At 42.8% G+C, this 26,107-nt stretch overlaps 2 protein-coding genes across 4 annotated transcripts; one reads left to right on the top strand and one right to left on the bottom strand.

The window, feature by feature from the left end:
* Window positions 1-612: 612 nt before the first annotated feature.
* On the bottom strand, window positions 613-22,391 carry znf346 (zinc finger protein 346). Of its 2 annotated transcripts, none has more exons than XM_080749945.1 (8): window positions 22,333-22,391; window positions 13,490-13,593; window positions 12,654-12,749; window positions 9,603-9,707; window positions 8,991-9,054; window positions 6,297-6,536; window positions 5,313-5,403; window positions 613-4,679 (listed from the first exon to the last, which is right to left on the bottom strand). In XM_080749945.1, the coding sequence occupies exons 2-8, from the start codon at window positions 13,583-13,585 to the stop codon at window positions 4,448-4,450; spliced, it is 924 nt and encodes a 307-aa protein (XP_080606071.1). In that variant the 5' UTR covers window positions 13,586-13,593; window positions 22,333-22,391; the 3' UTR covers window positions 613-4,447. The 2 variants fall into 2 exon arrangements, with proteins under 2 accessions (XP_080606071.1, XP_080606070.1); XM_080749944.1 differs by lacking the exon at window positions 22,333-22,391 and adding an exon at window positions 21,253-21,329.
* Window positions 22,132-26,107, top strand: alg10 (ALG10 alpha-1,2-mannosyltransferase). Of its 2 annotated transcripts, none has more exons than XM_080749943.1 (2): window positions 22,132-22,170; window positions 22,375-26,107. In XM_080749943.1, exon 2 carries the CDS (start codon window positions 22,390-22,392, stop codon window positions 23,740-23,742), a length of 1,353 nt encoding a protein of 450 aa, XP_080606069.1. In that variant the 5' UTR covers window positions 22,132-22,170; window positions 22,375-22,389; the 3' UTR covers window positions 23,743-26,107. The 2 variants fall into 2 exon arrangements, with proteins under 2 accessions (XP_080606069.1, XP_080606068.1); XM_080749942.1 differs by having other exon boundaries at window positions 22,140-22,170; window positions 22,268-26,107.

Genomic DNA, 26,107 nt, shown 5'->3' on the forward strand with positions numbered 1-26,107 from the left:
GCCGATCTACAAGCTGCGATGCGTTTTGAGCTTGTAGATCGGCTATTTTTGCTTCTTTTGAATTGGAATCCTGAATTATTTTTTGTTATTTTTTTAATTGGAATCCTGAATTTATGAACCTAAACACAAATACATTGGACATACAAAAAATACATTTTAATACTAATACTAGTCATTAAGCTACTAATATAGACTGACGGAATTAAAGCAAAGGTCATTTTTGGAATTGTAACAGCTGAAATCAATAATATATCAGTATTCCGGTATTAACCTGCGGGCCGCATGAAGTGAAGGTGGGGACCGCATGTGGCCCCCGGGCCACCCGTTGCCCATGTATGGTGTAAAATAAAGAGACTCCACAGCCATTTAAAATAACATGAAATGACTTTTTTTTTTGTTTCTTTCCTTTCAAACAAACTCAACAATCCGATCACACATGAAGGTCACATGGCCCTAACCTGACTCCGCCAGATGGTGGCAGCAGTGCGTACCGCCCTACATATGCAGTATACTCACTATACTACCATCTGGCGGAGTCAGGAATAAGGCCATGTGATTCTATGAGGTCATGATGCTCTAACGATGATGTCACATGATCTATGGTGAGTCATAATGATGATCTACAAGCTCACGCTGCATCGCATAGACATGCGACCCCGTCTCCGAAGCCCCAATCCCCTCCTAACCCATGGTGCTTAAAGTGCTTAAAGGTAGTAGTTGATGACTTCTTTTCTATTAATTACACACACTTGTTAGCCGTTATTAGCTTGTAGCTCGTAGATATTATGATCCACGTGCGTCGCCATGCACAGATTACTAGCTTGGAAATCCGGTCTTTTAAGGGAAGCACGGAAACAAAGGACAGCACTCAGTGCCACGTGACGGGAAGACAAAATCACCCCGACAAAACACTTTTGCTCTGAACACTATACCAGGGAGGCGGGGCTTAGGAATACAGGGTCGCCATCGACATGTTCTTCTCGAGGTTTTTGCAGTTCACTAAAACCAGACGGGATACGTTTGTACACCAATCGGATCGATTCATTTCAATTTGTTGCGTGGGAGTGGGCAGCCAGTGACCAAGCTTATATGGCCATGTTTAGTGTTTTGTTTTGGACAGTGGTTCTCAACTTTTTCAAGCCGCGACCCCCCAAATAATCATATTAAGAGGTATTAAAAAATCCTTAAATTGTCACTTTAGAAATGTGCTATACACTTAAACTTTATTTACTGTTGAGGGAGAAAACAGTGTTGCACATTAAGTTAATCGTCTGGGGAACACCCAAAATAAACAATGTTGCACTTTAAAGGGGTTGAGGGGCAGATTGCATTGAGCTTCTCTGAAAACGGTCTGAAACAGTCTGAAGCTCATGTCAGTGTAATCTGCCCCTCGCCCCCCAACAACAGCTGACCAGTACAGTAAGTAGTCATACAGTCAGGCTATACAGACAATTAATTTGATTGGCTTATAATTGCGCATTCCCACAATGACATCATAAAAATATTAACTTGTTTTTTAAGATGATTCTTAAAGTGACAGTAACCCTTTAGGTGACAGGCCCCCTTTAAGTTAATCATCTGGGGACCCCCAAAGATTATTTGGGGACCCCGACCCACAGGTTGAGAACCACTGTCTTAGGACATGCCCTGCTCTACCACAACCACAGTATGGCTCCGCCTACACCAGACTGACCAGTAGAGGGCGATCTACTGGTCGCCCTCTGGAATCACACTCAAACCCATCAAAGAACACACATTGTAGTTAATGGAAATAAAGGCTTCGTAAAGAAAAGGTTACGTTTTGAGTGTTGACAAAACTAACAATATAACTTAAGTCATCTTTGTCAAGGTTTTGTAAGGACACATACACTGTCATACTGGTAAGTGCTTCTGGTTAGGAACTTTACATTTAAGAATGCCTGCTAAATGGCTCATTATTTTGTTATGTAAATACAAGGCAAAGTCACATACTACGCCTTTAAGAACCACCAAATATCATTATCTAAAATGTATAAATCGTTTTTCTTTTTACACAATCGTTTTTTTTTCAGAATTCATTTTAATCTCGTGTCTGAACAAATACCTCAAACAAACGAAATGTTAAAACACTGAAAGGAATACAAAATAAGGTCAAACATAAATAAAAACTAAACCTACTTTAGAAAACGGATTCAAAACTAATGAAAGATTCAGAACTCTAAAACCCTCGCCTGTGAGCTTGTAGATCAGTTGTTTTGGACGAGTGACACTGATGCACTACAACAGTATGAATGACCAAAATGCAGCTCCATGATTACAGTGTAATGTAAGAAAACTAAAACTTGGGAGTTTTGTTTTTTCATAAATTCCTATCTCAAGGAGATATGATACTTTGAACATGAGACCAAAAAAAAAACAAAAAAACAGAAGCGTTAGTTATTACTTTGTCAGGAATTAAGTATTACCTGTTTATACCTGTGTCTGGAGGGGGGGAAATCTAAGCCAGAGAGAGTTAACACATTTCACGGCTTATGTACACATATATTTTTTTATATATAGGCCAATAGATTTCCCAGCTTATGGGGGAAATGTGTCGAAATAATAAATGAATAGTCCCACGGACACCCGGTAGGGGGAGTAGTTCAGTAACATCACCTCTGTGTGTGTGTGTGTGTGTGTGTGTGTGTGTGTGTGTGTGTGTGTGTGTGTGTGTGTGTGTGTGCGTGCGTGTGTGTGTGCGTGCGTGCAAAACAAAAAACCTCTGTGAAGTTGGCACCCCATATCGTCACTGTCGGGCAGAAACCTCGTATCTCCCAAGTTTCAAATTTGTAAGTTTTTTTTTTTTTGCGAAGTAAAGCCCTGCTTCATCAGACAAGGCCGTCGCACAAAAGTAGTGAAAGGGTGCGAGGCGTTGTGTGCTTGTAGATCGTTTGTTTTCACTAGTTTAGTTCATTTTTTTAAATGATAAAAATGAACGGTTTTGGACATACAGGGTTTCCACCCGACAATGACGACATGATGAAAACATATATAAAAAATCAAACCTCGGTTCGAAGTGGAGCGGTGAATCTGAGCAGCTATACCCTGTGTGTGTTGCTAAATGCCTAAACTGTAAACTGTGCCTGTGAGTGAGTGGTGAGTGTGCCTGGCCTGCACAAAACAGCGCCCCTCCTTTAACTAGTGTGTTGTGTGTGGCCACTCAAGGTATTGCCAGGCTACGGACACGGCCAGCCACCCAGCCACCCAGCCACCCAGCCACCCAGCCAGGGACATACCCACGGACATACCTGTCTATTGGGAGCGCTTTCACCGCTCCAAAAATTGTGTCATTCTTTTGTGCTGAATTGTGCCATAAATGTTTGTGCTGCTATCATTTTTTAGTTATTCTACAACACCACTGTTCTGCTGCTATGTTCTACTATTAAGCACTGCTGCTCTACACCGCCCTCTGTAGGTCACTACAGTGTACTGCAGCTAAATCTGCTAATTCATAACCATATAAATATGTATATATAAATATATATAAAAACACAATTGATGATTTCAACGGCACAAATTAGAGCACATCCAGCACTAAAGAATGAGACCCTTCTTCCCCAATTTGGAGCCAAAAGAATTGGGGGTGCAAGGCTCCGCAAAACTATAACTTAAAACATCTAAAAAATGATACCAGCACAAACTATAACATTTACGGCACATTGCAGCACAAATCCAGCACTAAAGAATGAAACTCATTTTTATGTGTTTTCCTCATATGGGGTGCCAACGTCACGGAGGTCGGTTAGGTTGGATGGAGTGGCGTCTTGTCGTCTTTCTCTAACCCATTTAGGCCTAGAATTATTGAACGCTTTAACCAGTGAAAAATTGCAGATATACAAGCTCACAGCGCGGCAACGAGTGCTGCGCTGCGAGCTTGTAGATCTGCTATTTTTGAAAAAGTCGTGAAAATGCGTGCAAATCTTTTAATATATGTATTTTTAAATCGAACGTCCCTGGAACTAGATATTTTGAGATGGGAGTCCCGTGGCCAAATAAATATCATTTTGGGGGTCCTTCACATGAAAAGGTTTGAGAACCACTGACATAGTAGTCTCTCAAGAACAGACTAACTGAGCTCCAGTTAAGTGAAAAGGACCTTTTCTTTGACGATGGCTGGCCAGATTGCTGCCATAGAAACATAGGTTTTTCAAAAAGAAACCTTAGAAGGATTCAAAAGACACTTATAGAATGGGGGTCAAAATTCTAATTTTCGCAATTTTTCAAAAATAGCAGATCTACTCGCTCGCTGTGAGCTTGTAGATCTGCTATTTCTCAATAGTTAAAGAATAAAATAATGATACACAATAATGTGTACCCGTTCTGAATGGGTTGTTAAAGGGGGGGGTGGAGGGGAAGATAGCTAAAGGTGTTTTGCATCATTCAGTGTCCCATCCTGGTTGGTGGCTGGCAGAGCGAGAGCCTTCCATCCTCAGGTGTACAGGTACTCCTCTGAGTACTGGTTGATGCCCTCCGCCGTGTACGGGGCGTCGCCCGCCGGGTACTCGTTCTCGCCGGCGTCCTGCTGGGACTCCTCCCCCGCCCCCGTGGTCTCCGACGCGTCCCCCCCGGGGAACTGGGACTCGCCGGGATCACCGCCGCCGCCCCCGCTCTGGAACTGGTTGTTGTCCCCGTCCGCCGGGGCCATGCTGCTCTTCTTCACTCTGAGGAGGCAAAGGATTTACACATGTTCTTAACACATTTAAAGAGTGAGAACAAATTACTACGCGTTATGACTTTAACCACTATTAAAAAACAGATATACAAGCTCACAGCGTGGCACCGAGCACACACGCGCGGTGAAAGGGGGGGGAGGGGGGGGGAGGGGGGTAGGAACTAGGGGTTCCATGAGGTGATAATGATTTCTCCAACCAGAATACACTGTGCCCTGTCGCTCAATCGACAGCGCGACGAGAAGAGATTTGATCCCCAGGGCGGGGCCGATCATGTTTTGGGCGCATTTTGTGCAGCGCAGCAAAAAAAAAAATTATAATAATAATAATAATTAAAAAAACTTTAATTAACCGGTTAATGCTGACGGTTAACCGGTTACTAAATTGACACCCCTAGTAGGAACACCACAGTGTAAAGTTATACAGTTGGCCAGTATTATTGAGATATTTACCCATTGATTCATGAATGTTAATAGAACATTTTATTTCCCTGAATTCTAAAACATTATGTTGATGGTCCAAAAAGTGTGTGTGTGTGTTGATAATAACCAAACGTATCACAATGTAAATGAGTTACATTGACAATAATACAGAGGTAAGTACAGACAGCTAATAGATACTTACTGGTTCTTGTGTTTGGCTCCACTGATGTGTGCTTGGTATTGTTCCACTGAGTTCAGCTCTATGTTGCATACAGTGCAGGGATACCCTTTAACTGCACACACACACACACACACACACACACACACACACACACACACACACACACACACACACACACACACACACACACACACACACACACACACACACACACACACACACACACACACACACACACACAGTTAGTACACAAACATTTAACTGTCAAACACACAACACAGTTCATTGTGATACTTCAATACAGATGCTTTTCTGTCTCGATGTGTTTCTCAGGGTGTGTGTGTGTGTGTGTGTGTGTGTGTGTGTGTGTGTGTGTGTGTGTGTGTGCGTGTGTGTGTGTGCGTGTGTGTACAGGGTTTCCAGAAGGGCTTTTTGTGGCCAGGCGGGGCTCCCAGGCCGTTATGTTGGTTTGTTTACTGTCGAGTGTGAAAACATTGTTGCACATTAAGGTAGGGATGGGAGGATAGTACGATACACAATATTATCGTTTATCGTGATAAAAAAACACTCACGATAAACGTATCGTGGAGATTTAATTTATCGTGATATTGTCCTCCGCCATGCACTGGGATCAATTCACCTTTTATTTGCCGAGCTGCATATCCGGTACCACTTAAACCCTCTATAATTGGTAAAAGGTACCTTTTCAGATTTCAGATCTACAAGCTCACAACGCGTCGCAGTGCGACGCGTTGTGAGCTTGTAGATCTGCTATTTTTTTTGGCAAATGTTCCGCTCCAGGATAATGGATTTTGATTATCGCGATAATATCGTGAATGGCAATTTATTTTGTCACGATAATCGTGATGTGAAATTTTCATATCGTCCCATCCCTACATTAAATTAAGGGGACCCCCCCCCCCCCCCAAAATCATGTGGGGACCCCTCTTCTGGGGGTCCCGACCCACAGGTAGTGGGTGGGTGTAGCGGTAGGTAGGGGTTTACCTGTAGGGGCAGTGGAGGGCCCGTAGGTCTCCATCAGCTTCATCTTGGTCATGTGTTTCTTGTGCTTCTTGCCGGCGTAGTGTTGCTGGGCCATCATGGGGTTGTTGAAGGACGCCTGGCAGATGGAGCAGAACTTGTCCTTCTCGCCGCCGCCGCCGCCCTCGCTGCTGTCCATGGCCACCACTTCCGGCTCCTCCTTTTTCTTCTTGACCACGACCGGCTTCTCAGCTGTCTGGAAAACTAGAACGGGTACACATTATTGTGTATCACTATTTTATGCTTTAACTATTGAAAAATAGCAGATATACAAGCTCACAGCGCGAGTGCCGCGCTGCGAGCTCGTAGATCTGCCATTTTTGAAAAATCGTGAAAATTCGAATTTTGGCCTGATTCTATAAGTGTCTTTTGAATCCTTCAACGTTTTTTTTGAAAAACCTATGTTTCTATGTCAGCAATCTGGCCAGCCATCGTCAAAGAAAAGGTCCTTTTCACTTAACTGGAGCTCAGTTAGTCTGTTCTTGAGAGACTACTATGTCAGTGGTTATCAAACCTTTTCATGTGAAGGACCCCCCAAACTGATATTTATTTGGCCACGGACGCCCATCTCAAAATATTTTGTTCCAGGGACCCCCCAGAAGCAAAATTTGAGTTACAAATGTTGGCTTTAAAAATACACATATTCAAAGATTTGCTCTCATTTTCACGATTTTTTCAAAAATAGCAGATCTACAAGCTTGCAGCGCATCACTATGTTTTAATAGCTAAAGCATTCAATAATTCTAGGCATAAATGGGTTAAATATTTAGAATGTTATTTTTTTAATATTTGGGACGCCAAAAAAAACTTCCAGGAACGTGGGGAAAATGTACCCCGGTGCAGCGCCACGGCCATCATGTGAGGGGTCAAACTAGGGCTTTCTTGTGATTCTGAATCCAATTAGGGCTGCACAATTAATCGTTTTTAAACCGAAATCGCGATTTGGAACCACGCAATTAGCAAAATCGCAAAGGTGCAAATAATCGCAAAAGTGATTTCTGTGTGATGGTGGCTCCCCTCCTCCGTCCCCTGCACACATGTGAAACTTATAGTGTGTCTTAGGGTGCATTTTTTTGCCTTGATAAAATCAAGGCAGCGACATACAGTACTTTCTTCCTTGACAGTAATGAGAGGCAGACAATACCATTACTGAGATCTTTCTGAATATAAAAACATTTTATATTGCTAATAAGCAAAATAAAAGGGAAGCTTTTGAAAATATAACTGAACTGAATCAAACCATTTGCATGATTGCCAATTTGCCTAGTTATTAATAATCAGTTACACAATACATTTTCAACGGAACCTTGACTTAAGGTAGTGAAGTGATTTTATTTGGTTAAAATAATGTATTATATCAACTTTTTAACAAAAAAAACTTTTTGTTTTAACCAAAAAAACTATCACTTAACCTACCTTAAAATAAATATCGCGAAGAAAATCGCAATCGCAATATTAGTCCGAAAAATCGCAATTAGATATTTTCCCAAAATTGTGCAGCCCTAAATCCAATGCAAGCATTTGTTTTGCACTAAAAACATTCCTTGGTCTAAACCATAGACTGTAAAAAAAAACATGGACGGTGCGAAGCCATTTCTTTCTATGCTGCGAAATTTGCGAAAATGATGCTTTTTTTGTCCCTTGTATGGGTGTCGCCATCATTGTTTTAATGGAGCCTCCCGAAATACAGCACACGAAGAAGAACACAGCCGGCTGGTATCAGCTTAGTTGTCCATGCAACTTTATCATAAATTTTAACATAAATGGGGCCATATTGCACAAAACGCATATCATGGTGATTGAAAGGCAGTTTTTTTTTACTAGTGACAGGAACCATTAAGTATTTATGACGATGTTTATTAAGGTTAGAAAATCAAAGGGGGAAATGACTGGGGTCCAATGGAGAAATATTCTTTTTGGTACCTCGCGGGGGGGGGGGGGGGGGGGGGAACAGCACAACTAGTGGCCAATCATGGGATCTTTCTGTTCCGGGAATGCTTCATGAATAATCCAGGTCAACAACACGCCTGGTCTAAACACGGCCCCCACAAAACTATGGTTTAGTGAGGAGTCATCACTTTTCACGGTTTTGTGGCGGCCGTTTTTCAGAAAGGAATGTTTTTCGTGCAATCCAGTTACTGGGTTCTGTGTGAGCGTGTGTCCGTGTGTGCGTGCTTAGTACCTGGGTTCTGTGTGAGCGTGTGTCCGTGTGTGCGTGCTTAGTACCTGGGTTCTGTTTGAGCGTGTGTCCGTGTGTGCGTGCTTAGTACCTGGGTTCTGTTTGAGCGTGAGTCCGTGTGTGCGTGCTCAGTACCTGGGTTCTGTGTGAGCGTGTGTGCGTGCTTAGTACCTGGGTTCTGTTTGAGCGTGTGTCCGTGTATGCTTGCTTAGTACCTGGGTTCTGTTTGAGCGTGTGTCCGTGTGTGCGTGCTCAGTACCTGGGTTCTGTGTGAGCGTGTGTCCGTGTGTGCGTGCTTAGTACCTGGGTTCTGTTTGAGCGTGTGTCCGTGTATGCTTGCTTAGTACCTGGGTTCTGTTTGAGCGTGTGTCCGTGTGTGCGTGCTCAGTACCTGGGTTCTGTTTGAGCGTGTGTCCGTGTGTGCGTGCTCAGTACCTGGGTTCTGTGTGAGCGTGTGTCTGTGTGTGCGTGCTCAGTACCTGGGCTTTGTACATGTTGAGGTCCAACCGTCTTCAGTCGGAGGTTCTTGGAGTGAACTTTTCCCTGGTAGTGAGAACTCCATGTTATTTATTTCATTACATTTATCATCATTCATCTTATTACATTATCATATTTCAGGGGTCTTCAACGTTTTCAGGCCAAGGACCCCTTAGTTGAGCGAGAGATGAAGCAGGGACCCCCCACAACCCATAGATACCATATGGTTTCATTGTTTGACTGGACAATCATCAGTGTATTTTGGATTCATGTCAATTTGTGTTTTCAGATGTTTAACCACTTGAACCGTCAATACTTAACAAACTTGACCTTTCACTCTGTACTTAGTCTGCTCTTTTTCTCCTCTGTAGTCTACACCAAACCTCTTTGCCGAAAATAGCCGATCTACAAGTTGTGAGCTTGTAGATCTGCTATTTTTGGCTAAAGCTCTCAGAATATGGACGCTAGGGTTCAAGTGGTTAATATAAAAAAGGAGAAAAAAAAATCTTCTATCACACAAAGATTTGGAGGACCCCCTGTAGTAACTCTGAGGACCCCCTAGGGGTCCCGGACCGCCTGTTGAAGACCCTCGTCATCTTTCATTCCTCATTTACCTGGTAATGAGACTCGGCCACCACTGGAGAGCTGAAGGTCATGTTGCACACGTGACACACCTTGTATTTATCCGTCTCTGCTAGGATCCCACTGGTTGAAAGGTCCTGGAGACAGACAGACAGTTTACAGTTTACAGTTTAGGCATTTAGCAGACGCTTTTAATCCAAAGCGACTTACAATAAGCAGATAAAACATCACAATAATAAACAAGGTTAAATGTCAGTAAATAAACAGCAATATAACAAATGCAAATGAATATCTATCTGGAAAAAAACAATATAATCCGTAAAGAAAAAAGGTTTCTAAAAAAAAAAAAAACTAAAAACAAATGCTAACTAGCTTCATGTATGGTCATTGATTTTTCCAGTAGTGCTAAGGGTTTAGGTGGAGTCTGAAAAGGTGAGTCTTCAGTCCACGGCGAAAGCTAGCGAGTGAGTCCGTTGTTCTAAGTGCGACAGGGAGTTTATTCCACAGCTTTTTGCTCTGGGGTTTTTAGCGAGGGTTCTGTCAGCATCCCTGTGTTGGTTGATCTAAGTGCACGGGTGGACAGACAGACAGTTTACAGTTTAGGCCTTTAGCAGACGCTTTTAATCCAAAGCGACTTACAATAAGCAGATAAATCACAATAATAAACAAGATAATATGTCAATACATCAACAGCAATATAACAAATGCAAATAAATATCTATCTAGAAAACGAAATAATCTGTCAAGAAAAGGTTCTAAAAACCTAAAAAACAAATGCTAACTAGATTCATGTATGGTCATTGAGTGTTTCAGTAGTGCTAAGGGTTTAGGTGGAGTCTGAAAAGGTGAGTCTTCAGTCCACGGCGAAAGCTAGCGAGTGAGTCTGTTGTTCTAAGTGCGACAGGGAGTTTGTTCCACAACTTTGGGGCCAGGAGGGCAAACTGTCTCGGACGAGTGGATTTTTGCCCTGGGGTTTTTAGCGAGGGTTCTGTCAGCATCCCTGAGTTGGCTGATCTAAGTGAACGGGTGGGGGTGTAGGGGTTGATCAGGTTTTGGAGGTATGGAGGAGCCATGCCTTTGGCTGCTTTGAAGGTCAGCATCAGTGTTGTGTATTCAGTGCAGGCTGCAACCGGGAGCCAGTGGAGGGACCTGAGAAGGGGAGAGACATGTGAGAACTTAGGCTGGTTGAAGACCAGTCGTGCCGCGGCATTTTGGATCAGTTGGAGAGGTTTAAGTGCACATGCCGGGAGACCAGTGAGGAGAGAGTTACAATAGTCAAGGTTTGATATGACAGATGTCTGGATGAGGAGCTGGGCTGCCTCCTGGGTGAGGAAGGGTCTAATTTTACGGATGTTATAGAGTGTGAACCTACAGAACCGGGTGACTGATGCCATGTGTGCCTTAAATGGTAGCTGGCTGTCCAGGACCACACCAAGGTTTCTAGCAGTAGGAACCGAAGTCACCAATGCATTATCTATGGAAATAGTGAGATCTTGCATGGGGCAAGACTTAGCTGGGAAGAAGAGTAGCTCCGTCTTGTCCGGGTTCGACAGACAGACACTGTTGGTATAACATTACATTTTAATATCAACTATATTTTAAACACCAACTAGGGCTGTCACGATTATGACATTTTACATGACGATTAATTGTCACTGAAATAACTGCGATTAACAATTTCATTGTTATTTCTGTTTGGCGATCTACAAGCTCACAACGCGTCGCGTTGTGAGCTTGTAGATCGGCTATTTCCACTACTTTTTGAAAGTGTTTTGAAACTATTAACATTTCTCAACGATTATGCAAAGTTTTTGCCATTACCTCAAATAATTGCGATTAGACGATTATGTAATAATTGTGACAGCCCTAACACCAACTTCAGTGTTACAGTGTCATAGTTATTCTGCTTTGGAACAACTAATTTATACATGTGGTGAGATGTGCTCCACTGCAGGTCCGTGCAAAGGTCATGACGAGAGACGTGTCATAATGTCCCAGGACATTGGATAAAGTGAAGCCAAAACATTCTTCATATGGATATGAAGAATCAACTGATGGTGAGAAAAAGCTAATGTTACTGTCACCGAATTAGTTACATTTTCGCTAGAAACAGGCTTTATCAAATATGAGTGACTGACTATCATAAACCATACAGAGCCACCTCCCCGACAATATTGCGCAGACAGTTTGTTTATTTTTGGACCACAATGCTTATATGAGGCGATTTTAACCCTTTTATGCCTAACCTATAGTTAGGCCTAAATCAGAAATTAGCCTACAAATTGTTGCTACATACTGTACATGTACTGTAAGCCCCTCCCATACACTAAAATGTGTACCCGGCTTGAATGGGTTAAGATGACCCAATGTTATTCTCCATAGAGAAATTACTTCCGTGAACTGGGGGATGAGCGTGTCACGTCATGACTTCACTGTTCTATTTCAATACACTGTGGTAAAGGAGTACTCTGTGTGTGTGTCTTTTCTATTTGACTTTCAATGGTTTGATATGTATATTGTTTGTGTTAGGAGTTGATATCACGTTGTGTCAATCCCTTGGCAACTACCCCACAAAACCGTTAGTTGTAGATCTGCCATTTCTGAAAAATCTTGAAAATGTGTGCAATTCTTTGAATATTGTTGACACGATTCTATAAGTGTCTTCTGAATCCTTCTAACGTAAAAAAAAAAAAAAGAAAAACACATGTTTCTACGTGAGTGGTTCTCAAACTCTTTCATGTCAAGGACCCCTAGAATTATATGTATTTGGCCGCCGACCCCCGTCTGAAAATATTTTGTATCAGGGACCCCCAGAAGCAAATATTTGAGTTACAAATGTTCACTTTAAAAATTAGATGTTCAAAGATTTGCACAAATGTTCATGAAATAGCCGCGAGCTTGTATATCTGCTATTTTTCAATAGTTAAAGTATTGAATAATTCTAGGCCAAAATGTTTAGACCCGTTTAGACCAGGAACACCCCTTTTTTCACGAGCGGGTTCCCAGATTGTGTTGGAGGTGACCCGTTAGGTTGGCACTCTGGAATTATATTTTACAAATGCAGATAATTAAATGTTACTTACATCGTCTGCAGGCTTTAGTTTTTTCACTGTAGGTTCCTTCTCCTTCTCGTTTTGGATGCAAAGGTAACGACGCACTTTGTTGGCATGCTTCTTACTCTGCGTAGACACAAACACACAACACAACGATTGGTTCGTGCTCGTCTCATCATGACATGAACATCAATTTACAATCTAATCAACAGGACATGTATTCTAGTTTTGTAGTAGTTTGACCCATTCTAACACTCTTCATTACACAGCTTGGTTGAATGCTTGATTCTGATCAATTCGCTGAAACCAATGCCTAATCAAAGGCTCAGAGCATCTGCTACTCAGGCTGCACTGCGTGAATGTAGTGCCGTATCCAACGTGAGAGCCATGTAAACAAACACACTGTCATTCACAACTAAACGTTGCTCTCAAGATTTTCTTTTTTTTAATATTTCACGCAGAAATAGACGATGCAGTAACAGAAAATGGATTCTACACTTCCTTGCTTTCCAAGGCGACCGTGTTGTGCTCGGGGGATGCCCAGCGCAGCACTTGTGGGACACTTTCACCACTGTAAACAAGAAATACTTTGTTTTGTTTTAGGTTTTTTGGTCAAATTATTGATATATCTATTAAGAAGCCATGTAATAAGTGAGATAACGTCTGCCTTAGCGGTCATTATCGAGTGAGAGGATCCCTTCAGGCTCATATGGCACCTCCTCTATCACGTCGGTGCCATTATCAGCCGTCGGGATCGCTTTATTAAAGCTTTATTATTATTATATTGACACGGTTGTGTGTGTGTGTGTGTGTGTGTGTGTGTGTGTGTGTGTGTGTGTGTGTGTGTGTGTGTGTGTGTGTAGTACCTGGTAGTGTGTGAGTTTCTGGGACTCTGAAATGAGGACGGCACTGCAGACCTTACACTGGGAGTCTGAAAACAGGTCACTGTGCTCTCGGATCATCTTGTTCACTGGAGAGAAAACACAAGAGAACATTATTAACACAACGGTTGCCACTGTAGCCAACCTCGTCCACAGACAAGTTAAAGGTTAACTTGGTAAGCAGGCAACAGACGCTTGCTACGGGTGCTGGTGAAAGAAAAAAATCAAACCAAGTTTGAAGTGAGCGGTGGTGTGTGTGCGCACAGGACTTCGCACAGGGCCTTGCATTTCTCCCAGATGGCTGTGTGTGTGTGTGAGAGTGTGTGTGAGAGTGAGTGAGTGAGTGAGTGAGTGAGTGAGTGAGTGAGTGAGTGCCACAATTGCTCACCAATAGAGAGAGAGAGTGTGTGTGTGTGTGTGTGTTCACTGAGCTCTCTGATCAGCTTATTCACTGGAGATAAAACACATGAGTAAACACATTCAAACATTTTTGAACAATTAATAAAGATAACATTAAAAACATTAAACACATTATAACCTTATTAAACACTTTATAAATATAGATTGTATAATAAACAGCACATCTTATTTACTAAATTGTAAGGGTGCCGGGAAAAAAACCCAAATGGACCCATTTGGTTCCATTTACACTTCAGAGCCTGATGCATGTCAAACTGGGGGTCCTTGAAATTGAAAAAAGTTTGAGAACTACTGTATTAGAGCCATTAGAGCCAAAGATAACAAGTAGACCAACACATGATGTGTGCCAGTCTCTGCCAGACTTCAAATTTTGCACTTACTGTACTGCTGTTGTTACTTTAACATTGTGGTGTTAGAAAGTGGATCTCTTTGAAATTATCTTATTGACTGAATAAGAGCAGGCTCTTTTTCTAGTTGTATTTGGTGATCTGATCTATGGCATTGGTGAGGATGTAATATTTTAGTTTTTTCAGTGTTATTATAGCAGCTTTGCAAAGTACAAGAATTGCACAGTACTGAAGCCTGAAGGGCCAGGCCTTTTGTGTGTTTTTTTCATATTTCTCCACCTGACTAACTGCTAAAGTGAAGCTCTTAGAAATGGGTGAGACAGATTTCCAAACCACGTCAGTAGGCATATATATATATATATATATATACCGTATTAGCCCGAATTTAGTACGACTCTGATTATAAGACGACCCCTATTTTTCAATTATCATTTTGGGAAAAAAATATGTTGAAGACAAAATATTATATATTATATTATATTATTTATAAAGAAAAACGTTATTATTGTAAAATTATTATAGAAAAGCTCATACAGAGATAACATTCTGCTGTATTGTATGTATTGTATTGAATTAACCATCAAAGTCAACTTCTATTCAAAAACAACATTCACAATTCAGACTGCAAAAAGCACAATAAAAAACACTACATTTCCGATCAAGCTTTGCGGCCCGTTTCATCATTCAGATGCGACGGTTCATTGTAAACAGGAACTATTGGCTGCTAGGCACTGGCAGCCAGCGTTAGCTTGCATAGCTTCAGTTGCTGTTGGGATTAAACTTCCACGCTAAAGATCACATGTGCGCCCGTCATCCACGCCGATGTTCGCGAGAACAACGCACACGCACGCGGCCCGGTAAGTCCAATGCTAAAGCCATCCGACTTTGCCAAACGGGAGGTGAAATGAGCCGAGGTCCAACGTTCGCTGCGCATCAATCATGTAGTGTACGGTAATTACGGCAGGAGCTCGCGGGGGCTGTGAGAGCAGGGAAAGGTCCTGAAAGATACATAACGTATCTCCCTGGTGAAAGGTCTAAACCCCAATTCACTAGTTTGCAAATCCCGCCCCATTCTGCCCTGTTACTATGATGGGACATTTGACCTGGGCAGATTGTTTTTATAGTGGCAGTGAATGGGATTTTTTTATTTTTTCATAGCCTCATTACAGCTATATAAAGTACCAAAGGAAAAACATCTATGTGATATTAATAAAAAAGGAAGACAAAGGTACAGTAGTTACATTGCAAAACAGGGGGTTTCCCCGAAAATATATGTTTTAATTTGTTTAATCCCAGTGGGACAGAATCACTATTGCAGATTCTTTTATAGTGGAAGTGGATGGGATTTTTTTTCCCTTCATAGCCTCATTACAGCTATATAAAGTACCAAAAAAAACACATCTACGTGATATTAATAAAAAGGGAAGAAAAAGGTACAGTAATTACATAGCAAAACAGTAATTTCCCCCCGAAAATATATGTTTTAATTAGTTTAATCCTCTGGATCAGAGAGAGAATATAAATAGAAAAAGAAAGCGCATTGCATCTTGGGTAGGAAGAGGACAGGCTGATTATAGTTCTCCTCACATAATAGGCTGGCTTTTCGTAATTCTGCCCATTTAAATTATATGTACCCAATCGTGACTCTTAGACCATTGATAAGGTCCATGTGAACTAGTTTGTTGAAGCTTATTCGTTATGATGAGCGAGATCGCTTGCCGTCGCTATCACCTCCCGCGGCCGTACCGGGCGAACTCTGTGTCGCGCAGTGCGGACAGTTCTTGAAAGCACATTCGACATTCTCCACTGCACAAACTCCACCCCCGATAGCAAAAAGTGAATGTTTTTTTCTGGTTGGCCAGTCAGGGAGTCTCAGGGACCAATCAGAAGGCTGACAAACGGTGAATTATAGGACGACTCCCTATTTTGAGCATATGTTTATTAGAATAAAATATCGTCCTATATTCGGGCTAATACGGTATATATATTTTTTATGCCTGTGTTTATTTGGAATGAACACAACAATGTTACAGCAGGGGTGCGAGCACGACTCCAAAACATTTCAACATTGCTTAACTTCTTACCGGGTGCACGGTCGGGAAACGTAACAGCTCACCCTGACCAACGAAACTTAAAATAAAAAAGTGCCTTTAATGGACCTGTCCGTGAGTGCTGGTGTTCTCTTTGAGATGTCTTGTATAATGAACACAACAATGACATGATACTAAAATGATTTGTCATCCATCTTTCTTTACAATGTTTTGTTATTCCTTGTTTTTTTTATGAGATATCCATTAAAGTAGCTTCTGCAATGCTACTTTATAGATCTAGCTTCTTAATTTAATGGAAAATTAATGTTTCATTAAACTTGTGTATCAGCTCGCACCTTATTGTATAGAATTGAATCGCATCCCATCGAAATTGCACCGAATCGAATCGTTCTGTATGTAAGATTTATCATCTGATCTCTGAATCGAATTGTAGCCCATGTATCGGATACGCTTTGTATCGCCTTGGAAGGGACAGATACACACCCCTAATAAATTGATATAAATACAAAACCTCATTAACTGTAAACAAACTGATCTACCTTCATTTGATATTAAAATGTTTAATTTACAAATAATTAAATATAATACATGTGTTCGAAACCTGACTCAACTATAACAATAATAATATTAATAATAGTCATTTGACGCCAATAAATTGATTAATGATGAATGTGCACTGGGTCACTGGGTGGTTTCTGTGGGTCCCCAGGTAACAGTTAACAACCAAAGTATAAAGCATTTCCCCCATGGGATCAATGAAGGCCTATCTAGTATATATCCATGTTGAATGAATGAAAACCAAAACCAATAAGATAAATGTTGAATTTAACAGGTCCATTTGATTCTATTACCGGTATGTACATTCTCGAGTTACAGGCCAGTAGCAGAGTCCATTGGGTGGACCCCGGACCGAGTCTTGAAAACCAGTACTCTAGGGTTTTCCATAGACAACGCCTTGGTGGCTTCAGTTCCAACTGCTAAGATCCTTGGTGTGGTCTTAGACAGCCAGCTATCATTCAAGGCACACATTGCATCAGTCTCCCGGTCCTGTAGGTTCACACTCTATTAACATCCATAGGATCAGACCCTTCCTCACCCATTAAAACTCAACTACTGTAACTCTCTCCTCACTGGCCTCCTGGCATGTGCACTTAAAGGTGATACACCATGAAATTTCACGTTTCCTATTTTAAAACCTTTTTTGGGGTCCCACTAGCACCTTCTATCCTCACAAAGTCCCATTTCTGACCGTTGTGTCTTTCTCTGTTTTTGGGAAGGCGGAGGTTAAAAGCATCCCACGGGTTCTCAAAACAGGCTGTCCAGATTTGCTGCCGTCGTCAGCGACGGGCGTTTTTGACGGGCGCAGTTCAGGCCAAAGCGCAGTTCAAACCTGCAGCTGATAATGCTCTATTCAAGAGTGGTAATTTAGCCTCAAACCTTTTGAAAAACGTTTTTGGGACATAAACAATATGACATAAATACTTTTTAAATGCATGGTGTATCACCTTTAAGCCTCTCCAACTGATCCAAAACGCAGCCACACGATTGGACTTCAACCAGACAGAATTCTCACACATCTCCCCCCTTCTCCTCTTCCTCCACTGGCTCCCGGTCGCTGCCCGCAGAGTACAAAACTGAAAACACTGATCCTCGCCTTCAAAGCAGCCAAAGGTATGGCACCTCCATACCTTCAAAGCCTGATTGAACCCTACAACCCCAACCATTCACTCAGATCAGCCAACACAGGGATGCTGACAGAACCCTTGCTAAAAACCCCAGGACAATAATACACTCATCCTAGACTCCCTTAAGCTGTTGAATAAACTCCCTGTTGCACTTAGAACTACAGAATCACTCCCTAGCTTCTGCCGTGGTCTGAAGACTACGCTCAATGACCATACATGTCATTTAGATAGCATTTTGTATTTGTTTTTTATAACTTTTTTTTACTGAATAGGTGCTTGGGCTACCTACGTTTGTCTATGCATGTGATGTATTGATGTTGATGCATTGATGTATTATTACCTTGCTATAGTAAGTGACTAAGAGTGTCTGCTAAATGCCTAAATTGTAATTGTAGTAGGGCTGACCCCAAAAATATTGAATATTCAAAGCTTCGTTCGATGGCACAGGCTTCAAACTTGAAAAAGAAAGTCGAATAATCAGCCATGGGCCTTACTTTGCGCCTCGCTCCACTCCATTGCAGCGGCAACTCCTCCTCACACACGTGTTAACATTAACAAGCCAACAACAAGAGCAAGCATGATGCCATCAGAATGGTCACCAATAATTAAAAAAAAAAGCAAAGGCAGCGCACTGTAAGAGATAAAGCCCCGGACACCAATGTCGGAGTAACATCACCCATGCAACTATATGCGATGCGGTCACACATTTCGGTGTCTCCCAACACCAATGTCGTTGTAACATCCATGCATGCAACTGTCTTCCACACGCTGACATAGACACAAGCTTGTTCTTCATCAGGAAACAAACAGTGAAAATTGGATTTTCCAAAACAGACCCCAACCAGTCACCCGTCGATCACGTCTTAAAGAGAAAAGAGCTTTAAACCAACTTGCTATGGTTACGTGGTGTTGATGACAGGATTATATCCGATCTGCGAGCTCAAAACCTGTCACGGCCGCTGAGTTGTCTGACTGAGCTTTCGGTTGATGAGTGGAATGTTAAATCAGCAGTCTTTACACGGACACACTGCAGTACAATTATTGACTATAAAATCTACTATTACATTAGCGTGTTTACACATTATAGGGCTTGTGACTCGCAGATTACCTGTTCATGTTTTGACTGAATCATCAATATAACAGATCTATTAGGAAAATGGTCCGTTTATGTGCTCTGTGGGTTATTATTGTAGTTTTTGTTCTCTCGTTTTGGTTGATGTTGTTTGAACTGTCCGTTATATGTTGTCGAAACGTTAGCCGCAAATTGCAAGTTGCAACACTAGATTTTTTTTTTTAATCTGATGAATCTAGGGTTGCAATAGGGATTTAATGCATCAAAAAAAAAAAAATAACAGGGGACCCCCCAAATTAATCATATTTTAACTGGAGAGCTCCCCAAATCATATTTTAACTGTAGATCTCCCCCAAATAATCATATTTGGGACCGCCCACACCCTGACGAGCACTATGAGTTGAGGCATTACATTTTGTAAATCTCCAGGAATCGTTCTCAATAAAGTCATTTCATACACATATCCAGAATGAGTGACTGACCAATCACAATAAGTAAACATGAAATCTGGTCAACAAACAACCAGATAAATAACCATATAAATAGAATGCAGGGAGAACGTAGTACCTCCAAGTGAACAATGTGAACAATGAACCTAGCATCTGTCTATACAACATGCTAGCTAAATATCATTCTGTACATTTAAAACTATCATGATACCAGGTAAACAACGAACCTAGTAGCATCTAAATTACATTCGGAACATGCCCAAGTGACCAGTTCTATTTTGATGTTCTGTTCACGAACAAACACATCAACAGTTAACACCACTAAAACAAACGCACTGATATTGGCTGGTCGAACTGACCAGCCAGTGCTTTTACTGGGTTGCATTGTGCAGTAGCGATACCGCCAACCCAAATAATAATAAAAAGGTATACAGGGCTCTGAAAGGGCTACTTGTGCAGCAGTCTGAACTCGCTGGTTCTACAGGGTTTTATCATACGTTCACTGGGTGGCTGTACCGGTGTAAATGGCTTCCACCAGGTCTCGTAATGCAGCCCAGATCATGTCTAGTTCTGGTCGTTCAGCCAGGTTCTGCTGGCTGTGGTTCTACTGCTTAAACCAGTGGTTCTCCTCAACCTGTGGGTCGGGGCAACAGTCCGCCATTCCGAAACACCGCTATTCCGAAGCAGGGTTAGGGTTAGGTTTAGGGTTAGGGGTAGGGTTAGGGTTAGGGTTAGGGTTAGGGGTAGGGTTAGGGTTAGAAGTCAACGTTCGGAATAGCGGTGTTTCGAAATGGCGGGGTGTAACCCTGCGTCGGGACCCTAACCCACAGGGGGGTCCCCAAATTATTTTGGTGGGTCCCCAGATGATTTAGCTTATATGCAACATTTCTCTCTCAACAGTAAACAAATCAACATAAGCACATTTCTAAAGTGACAATTTAAGGACTTTTTAATACCTCTAAAATGGCAAATTAACCATTGGCCAAATTGTCAAATATTAGAGGCAGAAATGGTGAAAATTTCGCAAGGCATTGTGTGAGCATGTAAATGTAATGCCTCAACTCATAGTGCTCGTCAGGGTGTGGGGGGTCCCAAATATGATTATTTGTGGGAGCTCCACAGTTAAAATATGATTTGGGGAGATCTCCAGTTAAAATATGATTAATTTGGGGGGTCCCCAGTTAAAATGTGATTATTTAGGGAGATCCCCAGTTAAAATATGGTTAATTTGGGGGGTATCCCCAGTTAAAATGTGATTATTGGGGGGGTCGCAGCCTGAAAAGGTTGAGAACCACTGCCCTAATGCAGCAGATCATGTTTAGTTCTGCTGGCTATGGTTCTGCTGCTTTATAAACTGGGTCACATTGTGCGGCAGCAGCAGCAGCAGCAGCGTATAGCCGGTCCGGTAAGACTAATTTAAATTCGGTGTGGTTTCACTGGATGTACAGGGTGCTTCTGTCGGCTCAACCGGTTCCGTTGGGTTCCATTGTGCAGCGCTGAACCAACGTGCCGGTCGCTCGACCTTGGGAGATTTTCTCAGCACGACGGAGAATCCATTCTTTCAACGTGTTAGCGTCGAGAGAGCTAATAATGCTAACGGCAGCGACACAAAACCCGCGCGTTTCAACGTTCCGACGCGTTTTTTGACCGACTCTAAACAATGAAAGCATGCGTCGTTAATTCAATGGTTAACAGCTTTGAGGCGTTAAAGGTCTCTCTCTCACCCTCGGCGATGCCAGAAGGCAGGACAGGGAAATCTTCCAGATTCGGCATCGCGACGTCCGCCATGTTGATGCTGAGAGAGGGCTCGAGCGCTGCAAGGGAATCTGCGCGCGTGTGCGGGTTTCCCAACGGGTCTGAGGCCTTAAGCTAGATGCAGAATAGACCCACATTTAGAGTGAATATTTATAACTCAAATTTTTGCTTCTGCGGGTCCCTGGAACAAAATATTTTGAGATGGGGGTCCGCGGCCAAATACTTTGTCGTGACTTGACTCGACAAAGTTTGAGAACCACAACCACTGATATAGCAACATATGTTTTTTATGTTTTATTTCTTAGAAAACTGTTTAGAACTGATTTAGAAGAAGACATTTGTGGAATCGGTCTATATCAGTGGTTATAACTCAACATTATATGTATTTGGCTGCGGACGCTCATCTAAAAATATTTTGTTCCTGGGAGTCTGGGACCCCCAGAAAACACGATGAATTCGGGTCTTGCCTTAAGCTAGATGCAGAATAGATACACGCATCTCGGACCTGTTGGCAAACGAAAGGTCACAGTCTGTGCATGCGCAGGAGGCTCGGTCACGTGGTACGACCCCAACACGCCGCTTTTGACAGACTGCATGTTTGCACGTCCGGTCTGGAACGGATACGGAAACGGTCTGCAAGTTGCCACGTATGTGCCCGTGGGAATGACCGGATACAGTAGGCGGAGATCTAGCTTGTAGCTTGTAGATCTTGTAGACCTGCTTTAGTGTCGGGCGCGCGACGCGAAGGCGAAAAAACGATTGGACGCGGTGATGACACCAACATGACGTCATGACGTATTATAAAGAGTCTCTTCCGCATGAGGATTAAACAACAGAGGAGATGAAGCGGCCCTTACGCTGCTCTGTGGACAAAACGGCTGCGCTAAGTATTACTATAACAATACACGCTATTACTAAAAGATGAAAAACACATTATTATTCATCACTCAAAGATAAACGTTCATATTGTACATGTTTGTTTAGCACTTAGGAAATAAAACATGGAGAAATACGAAGGCTACATGTTCAGCGCTCTGTGCAGCAGCAACCTGTTGGTTTCCTGTCTGTTGTTTTCCTCGGTGACGCGGGAGCAGCGGGAACCGTACATGGACGAGATATTCCACGTGCCGCAGGCCCAGAGGTACTGTGACGGGCGCTTCTCCGAGTGGGACCCCATGATCACCACGCTGCCCGGGCTCTACCTGGCCACCGTGGGCGTGATCCGCCCCATCGTCTGGTTGGCCGACCTGACTGGGGGCGTGGTCTGTTCCACCGCCATGCTGCGCTTCGTCAACCTGCTGTTCAACGCCGGGAACCTCTACCTGTTGTACCTGCTGCTCTGCAAGCTCCACCCCCCCCACCACCACGACAAGACCGCGACAAGCTCCGCCTCCCGCCGCGTCCTCTCCGCCCTGGCGCTGTCCGCCTTCCCCGTCCTCTACTTCTTCAACTTCCTGTACTACACGGACGCCGGGTCCACGTTCTTCATCCTGTTCACGTACCTGATGACGTCGTACGGCTGCCACAAGGCCTCGGCGCTGCTTGCCGGCTGCGCCGTGCTCTTTCGACAGACCAACGTGGTGTGGGTGGCGTTCTGCGCTGGCACGCTGCTGGCCGCCAAGATGGACGACGCCTGGCGGGCGGAGCACGCCAAGAAGAGGGACGGGGACAGGTCGCCGTCGTCCGGCCCCACCCAGGTCCCCCTGTCTGTGGGCGGGGCCAGGCGAGTGCTGCGCTTCGCACTGGGCTTCCTCACCTCGACCAATCACGTCAAGGCCCTGCTCCTGGAGGCGTGGCCGTACGCGGCGGTCGGGGCGGGGTTTGCGTCGTTCGTGCTGCTGAACGGGGGCATCGTGGTCGGCGACCGAGAGAAGCACGAGGCGAGCTTCAACGCGCCGCAGATCTTCTACTTCCTGTCGTTCGCGTTGTTCTTCTCGCTCCCTGCGACGCTGTGCTACCGCCGCGCGCTGCGCTTCCTGCACGCCCTGAGGACGCGTCCCCTCTTCTTCCTGTCCCTGGGCTTGCTCTTCTCCCTCCTGGTGTGCAAGTGCACGTACGTCCACGAGTACCTTCTGGCCGACAACCGCCACTACACCTTCTACGTGTGGAACCGAGTGTTCCAGAGGCACACGCTGGCGCGCTACGCCCTGGTGCCCGCCTACGTCTACGCCGCCTGGCATTTCCTGGACGTGCTGGGCTCCTCCCAGCGCTCGCTCTTCTGGATCCTGGCTTTTCTGACGTGCGTGGTGGCGGCCACGGTTCCCCAGAAGCTGCTGGAGTTCCGATACTTCATCGTGCCGTACCTCATGTACCGACTGCACATGCCCATGCCTACAATACCCAGGATCCTCCTGGAGATGGCGCTGTACACGGCCGTCAATGCTGCCACGCTCTACATCTTCCTCAATAAGACCTTCTACTGGCCCGACAATAGCGCCACCCAAAGGTTCATGTGGTGAACTAGTCTAATAGGACAGAAGTGTCATTTCAGTAAAGAAACTAAAGGGTGAAAAAGGAAAGCGAACAGATGTACAAGAAACACAGCAAATGATTCACTTTGTTTTGCTATTTTTATAAATTAAATTAAAAAAAATGCAAAAAATTTAAAAGACGTGCTCCAATTATGGACGCCACTTTCAACATGGCGTGGAACAAACAAGCGTCTATAACGTGTGAAACATGTAGAATGGACGGGTGGATTGAGAAGCGCAGACCTAAAATCAAATTAATCAGTCGTGTCGAAACAATCAAAGGTGGAGAAAGTGTCCAATAATCATTACTTCAAGTACTTAAACCCCACTTTGTTGACCGGAGTCCTGCAGGGCTCTATACTAGTGAATGTTGGGGAAGGCTTTAGAACGACAAGCTCTCAACATTGTGAGCTTGCTATTTTCTGCTAAAGCTTTCCCCACAATATGGATACAGTCTTCCTATGTTCTAGGTTCCTATGTTCCTTTGTTGTTGTGTGTAAATGTGTTCCCCTGAAGTATAAATACTATACAGTAAATACATATTTTGAGCCATAATGTAAAGCAGGGAACCTTAGAATTTATACTGTTGGGATTTATTTTTCTTTTTTATAATGACATTTACAGCCATGTTTTCTTTCCTTAGAAAGGACACAGGTGTGTGGTTTAATTATTTTTGGGGGGTCCCCAGATGATTAACTTACATGCAACACTGTTTTATCACTCAACAGTAAACAAACCAACATAACGTTTAGGTGTATAGAGAGTTTATGCACATTTCTACAGTGACAGTTTAAGTGAGGTCTTTTTAATACCTCTAAAATGACAAAATTGGCCAAATTGTCAAATATTAGAGGCAGAAATTGTGAAAAGTGAGCATGTAGATCTGTTATTTTCACAATAGAACCGTGATGAACAAATGTAATGCCTCAACTCTTAGTGCTCGTCAGGTTGTGGGGGTCCCCAAATATGATTATTTTGGGGGTCACGGCCTGAAAAGGTTGAGAACCACTGCATTGATGAACTGAATGGGGTTGATTGATGTTTTGCTTCTGTGTCATTGATGATAAAGTTCAAACCCACAAAGCTTTATGTGTATTTGGTGTAAATGTAACCCTGACAGATCTAAAAATAAAATAAATAAATAAATGAATAGAAATGACAAAAAGAACGTTGCATTGGTACTCAGGGGTTTTAACTGGTGCACTGGTGCTTAGGTCATGTGATTCATTATCATCCAACAGGTAGGGCAATTATTACATAATCGTCTAATCGCAATTATTTGACATAATCACAATCATTTGACATAATCGTTGACATGTTGAAAAATGTTTATAAATGTTCAAACACTTAAAGTGTAAAGTTGTCAAAAATGTCCTTCATTTCTTTGTATATTTAGGATATGTATCATATCTACCATGTGCAACTTCAAAGCCTAAAAGCCAAACCGAAATGTAATTGTCAACGACAAAAAAACAATTAAATCGTTAATCGCAATTATTTGAGTGACAATTAATCGTCGTGTAAAATGTCATTTTGTGACAGCCCTACCGGATGTTATTTGTTTAAATGTGAGATCGAAGGTCAGATATTAAATCCTGAATCCCATTTAGACCAGAGGCCGATCTAAAAATGTCTTCTAAAACGGTTTTCTGAAAAGAACGTATGTTTCTATATCATTGGCGCTCAAACCTTTTAACGCCAAGGACCCCTAGAATCCCCCCCCCCCCCCCCCATCTAAAAATATGTTATTCCATGGACCCCCGGAAGCACACTTTCCTAAATCAAATACAAAATAGATGTAAAAGCCTGCAGCGCCGAAGTGACGCACTGTGAGCTTGTACGTTTTTGAATAGCCAACGCAAAAATCTAAAATGACACCTTTCTTTTTGATTATAATGGGTCAATGCAAGGTGTAAATGTGTCAGACTGGGGGATGTTCTCAATGCTCATTAAAAATATACAATTTGGTTTCAGACACTTGATGTCAAAACGTAAATTGTTTATTATTTTATTGTTTTCATTGCCTGAAGTCTTGTTTAATTTGGGTTTCATTTAATATGTTGTCATGTCATGTCACATCTTGGTGGTAAATGAAATATGTGAATGTCCTTTTGAATTATCTGTGTTTATGTGCGTGAACGCATAAAGCGCATCATCTTTGTGTTCTTGTGTTGTACGTCTGTACATTGTTAAGCAGCACGTTTCCCTTTTCGCTATTGTGTTGTCCTCACATTGTGTGTTTTTTTTAAAAATATTTGTATTGGGTTACGTTGTGTGTTTGACGTTTTATTTTTCATGTTCATATTTCCTGATGTTTGGTGAACAATAAAAGGACTGATCATGTGACACTACA

This window comes from Nannobrachium achirus (assembly GCF_963921795.1).
Source record: "Nannobrachium achirus genome assembly, chromosome: 19".
Classification (NCBI taxonomy): domain Eukaryota; kingdom Metazoa; phylum Chordata; class Actinopteri; order Myctophiformes; family Myctophidae; genus Nannobrachium; species Nannobrachium achirus.

Bases quoted from the DNA above. Each gene is read 5' to 3' on its own strand.
- znf346 (XM_080749944.1), bottom strand. From the start codon at position 21,316: ATGGCGGACGTCGCGATGCCGAATCTGGAAGATTTCCCTGTCCTGCCT. The intron at 13,594-21,252 runs GTGAGAGAGAGA...TTTTCTCTCCAG, and splicing joins GCCTTCTGGCATCGCCGAGG to TGAACAAGATGATCCGAGAG. The intron at 6,537-8,990 runs GTACTGAGCACG...TACCCGTTCTAG, and splicing joins TCAACATGTACAAAGCCCAG to TTTTCCAGACAGCTGAGAAG.
- alg10 (XM_080749942.1), top strand. From the start codon at position 22,285: ATGGAGAAATACGAAGGCTACATGTTCAGCGCTCTGTGCAGCAGCAAC.